The sequence below is a fragment of the Nicotiana tabacum genome, chromosome 17 (genome assembly GCF_000715075.1).
Source record: "Nicotiana tabacum cultivar K326 chromosome 17, ASM71507v2, whole genome shotgun sequence".
Lineage (NCBI taxonomy): Eukaryota > Viridiplantae > Streptophyta > Magnoliopsida > Solanales > Solanaceae > Nicotiana > Nicotiana tabacum.
Window position 1 is genome coordinate 123,534,684 of NC_134096.1, and position 6,619 is coordinate 123,541,302.

At 36.3% G+C, this 6,619-nt stretch overlaps 1 protein-coding gene across 1 annotated transcript; it reads right to left on the reverse strand.

Annotated features, from left to right (window-relative positions):
* Positions 1-1,959: 1,959 nt before the first annotated feature.
* On the reverse strand, positions 1,960-3,538 carry LOC107814274 (putative expansin-B14). Its single transcript, XM_075235861.1, has 4 exons — positions 3,394-3,538; positions 2,913-3,025; positions 2,377-2,573; positions 1,960-2,203 (listed from the first exon to the last, which is right to left on the reverse strand). Exons 1-4 carry the CDS (start codon positions 3,536-3,538, stop codon positions 1,960-1,962), a joined length of 699 nt encoding a protein of 232 aa, XP_075091962.1.
* Positions 3,539-6,619: the final 3,081 nt, after the last annotated feature.

Consider the following 6,619-nt stretch of genomic DNA (forward strand, 5'->3'; position numbering starts at 1 on the left):
CAAAAAATCATTCTATGAAATTTTAGACTAAAACCCCCAATTTCTCTTTACAATTCATAATCCAAATGCCAAAAACGAAGATAGAATCAGGAAATATAATCAAAACCGAGTATAAAATATTTACCCCAATCCTTGTGATGTAAATCGCCTAAAAATCGTTTCAATCCGAGCTTCATTGCTCTAAATAAGCTAAAATGACCAAACCCTCGAACTTAAAGCTTCTGCCCAATCCTTTTCGCTTTTGCGGACAGTAGGTCCCACTTGCGACCTTCGCTTCTGCGGAACAAAGTCACGCACCTGTAAGACAGCCTTGGCCACTAGTGGCAGCTTCTGCGATGACCAGTGTCGCACTTGCGATCGCGCTTCTGCGACTGTAGAACCGCTTCTGCGATGCCTCCCCAGCCAGCTTTCCCCATGTCGCTTCTGCGACCAGCTTCACGCTTTTGTGAGCACGCACCTGCGGTCCTTAATGCGCAGGTGCGATGACATCAGTAACCAAAAACTTCATCAACTTCAACAAGGCTCCAAACGATCTGAACCCCGTCCGAAACTCACCCGAGCCCCTCAGGACCCGTACGAATATACCAACAGGTTCCATAACATAACACGGACCTACTCGAGGTCTCAAATCATACATAGCAACATTGAAACGACGAATCACACCTCAAATCAAACTTAAATGAACTTTGAACTTTCAACTTCTAAAACTCGCGCCAAAACATAGCAAATCAACTCAATGAACTCAAATTTGGCACACAAGTCCCAAATAACATAACTAAGCTATTCCAATTCCCGGAACCGCAATCTGAACCCGATATCTACAAAGTCAACTCCCGGTCAGACTTATGGATTTCCCAAACCTTCAAATTTCCAACTTTCGCCAATTAGCGCCAAATCGTTCTAGAAATTTCCAAATGCAAATCTCGGGCTTACGCGCAAGTCCAAAATCACCATCCAGACCTAACAGAGCCCTCAAAACTTCGTTCCGGGCTCAAATTCACAAAAGTCAAACTTGGTTAACTTTTCCAACTTAAAGCTTAAATCGTGAAATTCATTCTTTCAAATCGATTCCAATTAACCTGAAAACTAAAACCGACGATTCACACAAGTCATAATACATCATACGGAGCTACTCATTCCCTCAAACTATTGAGCGAAGTACAAATTCTCAAAACGACCTATAGGGTCGTTACATGGAAGATGTAACATTATTAATATAGCTTTTTATTTTCCAGCAACTTTCTTTCTAGATATCTAAAATAGTTCTGGGGTAATCTCATGTGCAAGACTCATCTAAGTTTTTTTATTGGCAACCAGTTCTCCTTTACCAGATATGAAATGTGTTGGATTCTTAGTTAAGACTTTTGTTTCAATGGTCATTTTTTGAAGATGTAGTTTGGAAAACAAATCTGGAAACATATTGCGGAACTTAAGACTAAATGATTATGCATTCAAAAATATAAATCTCCTCTTCAGTGTAATAAGAAGGGAATTTAATATCAATAGATTATGTGAAAAAAACTTGCTTTTTCTTTGTTCCTTTTTTTTAGTTAATGTTTGTATTTTTTCTTTCTTCCCTCTAATTGTCTTTGTTTTCTTTCATTCAATGTTTGATTTCTCTGGCCACGTGGATCCAAGAATTCTCTAAGTGTATGTGACCAATTTGAGTTTTGTCTCGTTTGGTAGCCATTTTTTATTTTGTAAGAGAGCTTAAACTAAAGAAAAGCATGAAATAGAATTAGTCGCATATTCGAAATAAATTAAAGAAGGTATTTTTACTTTATTAATCATATTTGATAGGGTAGGTAAATAAATGGTATTCAACAATCTACATCGTACCCTCGTATTGTTCCCTTCTTAATTACTTTCAGCCTATAGTTTATTGAGAAAATTAACATTTGATTTGTAAATTGATCTCGGTTGCCAACCGTTTGGAATGACATTTGAGGCAGTGACACTCTACTTTGTTTCTGAAGTAAGTCTAAGGGAAAAAGGAGGTTTCTGTGTGTTTGGTTGCATGCCAACACTCCAAGTTGCGCCAATCATTCGCTGCATTGGTACCCAACTCGAATTGCTTGTTTGGATTTCAACTAAAGAAAGGTCACCATCCCCATCTACTGCTTCAGATGTAACTGCGAAGAAATTAGGATTGGAACCTTTGTCCACCTTAAATATGATATTTGTGTTGTAATTGCATGCTACCCTGTAAGGTTCAATAAAAATTAAAAAAAATTAATGCATTAGCAGTGTTCCTCGGAAGGAAAATAAGAGGGGAAAAAAAATCAATTTATTGCTTCCTACCCCCTCCCCCCAAATATAAAACCCTAGTATAAAGGAACAAATGAAGTAACTTTTAGTTTTTGTAAAATAACTCACCTTCGATAAAAAATCGAGATTCTTCCTGCATTATATAATTGTGAAGCTTCGCTAGACTTTGCCAATTTTTCAAAGGCAATTCCACTTATATCAAAGTGAACCGGATCATTATTGCATGCTCCTGGGCACTCATCTGTAAGGGTTAATGTTATTGGATTCCCTGAACAATGCGGATTCTGATTTTGGGTGCATAATACCTGAAAAACAATGCCGATATTTTAGAGATGTCATGCATTTATGCATGAAACTAAAATATTCATGCACATTATCTCTTTTATTTCAGAGTTTTATTTTCTTGTCATCTCATGCAACATAAGATGTGTTGTTCTACAAATTGTAAATTTACAACATCGTGGATATTCATGTATTATATCAAGGGGATTCCAAAAGTTTAAAAATGTTACATTTGAAATTTGTACCTATATTTTCTCTTATAAGGAGATTTAAAAATTTATGTATTTTAAATTTATGTTTACGCAATTTATGTTATATAACTTTCCGAAGAAGGAAATTCAATTGAATCCCAGTCACTCTACCTGGTAGCATGCACCACATCCAGCACCTTGCTTAAAAAGCGCTTGATTTCCGGCCGTGACCATTGCATTGTAGGGAGCGCTTGCTACGTCATTTTCGAGCCCACATGCTCCACCTAGAACAAAATAGTAAGAATAAAATATATTTTCAATCATTTAGCCCGATAATCATTAATGAAGTATGTAAAAATCAAGACTATATTGATCAAGCCATTTCGGTGAACAGGTGTCTACAAAATTCCATTTGTAGATACCTTTTATTATAAAGGGGAAGGAAGAGAAACTTGATAAGCGGATTACAAAATGCAAATCAAACCCTTACAAACAATGTAAAATTCAGATATCCAACAATCGAACTACTAAGATTTATCTTCAAAATTGTATTTGAAATCTAAAGTAGGTTAATTTAATTTTAATCTAGTAGGCTACTTCATATATCTTAAGAAAAAAGAGAGTAGAAACAAACGACATTTTAAGACATTACCACTCCCGGGACTAGTAGGATTTATATAAAATGTTGCAACAGCTTGTGAATAACCACTTGGTTGGCAAGAGGAAAATCTAAACAAACACGAGCAAAAAGCTACAAAAATCCAAAGGAAAAGACCATGAGGAAAATTTGCAGCCATGATCTAGTAATTATCTTTGATTAACTAAGTGACGCTCTAATATTTTTTGCTAATTGCTTATGCAATGCCATGTTAATTGGTACTATTTATAGTAAAAAATGAATATTATTCTGTTGAGGATACTAATTATGAAAAATGAACCATTTTGCTAATTTAAGGTAAGAACTTTATTGCCTTACTATTTAGTTTGGAGATGCTGAAAATTTAAATATTATTACATCTCATGATTCTCATCTTCTCTTTAATTCTTTTATTTCTTTTTGTCATATACCAACTAAACACCATATGATTTGAGGCATCTACAATCACAGAACAAGAGGCATGCAGTAAACATATCGAAATGCATAACAACTAACCATAAGTTGAGAAGATCAAAAGAAAAATATATTGATTAATAAACACTTGGCTTGACCTTTTCAAATGATTAGAATTTTTTCATCATAAGCATTTTTTGCGGTGCTATAACCTCATTCTTTTCTTTTATAACAAGCATTTCTACCTTTATATAACAAACTCACTTATATGCATAATGTGATCACTTATGCAATACTGCAAATTAGAACAAAACACATGTAATATATTATATATATATATATATATATATATATATATATATGATACATGACTGAAGTTGAAACATTGTACAGCGCAACTTTGGAAATTCATACAAGCGTCCACAAATTTATTTGAAGCTCAAATTGTTCTGATTTCAATTGTAACTTTAAAATCATGTACACGTTTGTTCCCACATATACATGATTGTCCAATAAGGTATATATTAGAATTTATCTTGCAATTTTCTAACCAATTGAAATGTTAAATTTAGTCTAAATGAGCATTTATAGGGTATAGCCTCCGCTTATCTCAAAGTCCTTAGCTTTGACTTGGCTGCAACATCATAAACCTGTCAACAAGTGTCACTCTACATAATTAGGGATCGTTTGATTAATCAAGTGTTTAAACAATACAGTGTTTGATTAGTGTAAACGAATAAATAAATAATTAATCCCAACATAAAATTTCCCATATAGGGTAAATAGTATCCATATACGAATTATGAGAAAATCTCGAATTTGAAATAAGAATACATGTATTATGTAACGACCCGGCCGGTCATTTTGAGTTTATTAGCCCCGATCCTCTATTTTCTGCTTTTTTCGTATTTGTTTCTGCTTATGTGACTTGCCGGGAGGTTCTGTTTGTGGTTTTGGAGTGATTAGGGATACTTAGTCCGTAAAACGGAAGCTTAAGTCTTAGAATTTTGACCGTAGTTGAAACTGTGTGAAGACGATTCCGGAATGGAGTTTCGTTGGTTCCGTTAGCTCCGTTGGGTGATTTTTGACTTAGGAGTTTGCCCGGAATGTGAATTGGAGGTCTGTAGCCGATTTAGGTTTAAAATGGCGAAAGTCGAAATTTTGGGAAGTTTGACCGGAAGTGGACATTTTGATATCGGGGTTGGATTCTGATTCCGGAAGTTGGAGTAGGTCCGTAATGTCAATTATGACTTGTGTGAAAAATTTGAGGTCAATCGGACGTGATTTGATTTGTTTCGGCATCGGTTGTAGAAGTTTGAAGTTTCAAAGTCCATTAAGTTTGAATTGGAGGGTGATTCATGTTTTTAGCGTTGTTTTATGTGATTTGAAGGCTCGACTAAGTTCGTATGGTGTTTTAGGACTTGTAGGTATGTTTGGTTGAGGTTCCAGGGGCCTCGGGTTGATTTCGGGTGGTTAACGGATCATTTTGGACTTGTGAAAGATTGCAGATTTTTCTGGTTTTCGAGTTGCTGGTTTCCTTCTTCGCGTTCGCGAGGGGAGATCTGCTTTCGCGAAGAGGAACTGGAGGCAGGTGGGATTTGTGCTTTGCATTCGCGATGGAGGTCCCGCGTTCGCGAAGCTTTGAGGTAATTGGTCTACACTTTCACATTGAGGAAGTTAGTGGACTGAGTCTCCAGGCCATTTTGCCTACGCGTTCACGATGTTGGTTCCGCATTCGCGTAGGGTCGGGCTGAGTAACCTTTGCGTTCGCGATGAAGGATTTTGGACTGAGGCAATTATGTGCTTCGCAAACGCGAGGATGTGGCCGCGTTCGCAAAGAAGGGATGCCTGGGCAGTATTAAAGTTTCCAAAAAATGAGGGTTGGCCATTTTTATCAAAACTTGAGATTGGGAGCTCAGATTTGGACGAGAGTTTTAGGGATTTGCAGAAACATCGATTGGGTAGTGATTCTTCACTTGTTTTTAGTTATATCCCATTATCTATCATTAATTCTATCCTTTAATTTTGCATTTGGGTTGAAAAATTTGGGAAACATAGGAGAAGTTCTTCAACTATGTTTTTGAGTTTTGGTTAGGATTTTGATATCGGATTTGGATAATTTTGGTACGAGTGAACTCGTGAGTGAATGGGTATTCATTATTTGTGACTTTTACCCGATTCCAAGACGTGAGTCCGGCTTGACTTTTTAGGAAGATTTTTGAAATTCTTGTTAAAGTCTTGATTTCATTAATTAGATTAGTCTATTGTAGTTGTATTTATGATATGTAATTATTTTTGGCTAGATTTGAGCCATTTAGAGTCGGATAATTGAGGAAAGGGCATTCTTACTGATTGATTGAACTTTGTACGAGGTAAGTGGCTTGCCTAACCTTGTGTGGGGGAAATCCCCTTAGGATTTGGCACTGTTGTGATATGTGAGCGCCGTGTACGTGAGGTAACGAGTGCGTACACATGTCATTTGTTGTAAAACCCGACTTTTACTTAGTAGTAACCTATTTTCATCTTAATTGAGTTATACCAACATGTGTAGTTATCCTGTTTAGCCTAATATCACATGTCTACATGCTTTAACTGCTTATTTGAACTTTGTGCAGCATGCCTAGTTGATTTCCTGCTTCTCCTTGACCTTTATCAGTCTTAACTGTAGAATTTTTAATGTTAACTGTTGTATTTATCGATTTGAGATGTGTGTTTACTTTTAAGACTATGAGGCGGTACCTCGGGAGTTCTCCCTGTATATTTACTTTTGAGACTACGAGGTGGTACCTCGGGAGTTCTCCCTGCATATTTACTACTGAGACTACGA

Excerpts from the sequence above, each read along its gene's own strand:
- LOC107814274 (XM_075235861.1), bottom strand. The coding sequence starts at position 3,538 with ATGGCTGCAAATTTTCCTCATGGTCTTTTCCTTTGGATTTTTGTAGCT. Across the intron at positions 3,026-3,393 it reads TCCTACTAGTCCCGGGAGTG|GTGGAGCATGTGGGCTCGAA; the intron begins GTAATGTCTTAA and ends ATTTTGTTCTAG. Across the intron at positions 2,574-2,912 it reads GATGTGGTGCATGCTACCAG|GTATTATGCACCCAAAATCA; the intron begins GTAGAGTGACTG and ends ATTGTTTTTCAG.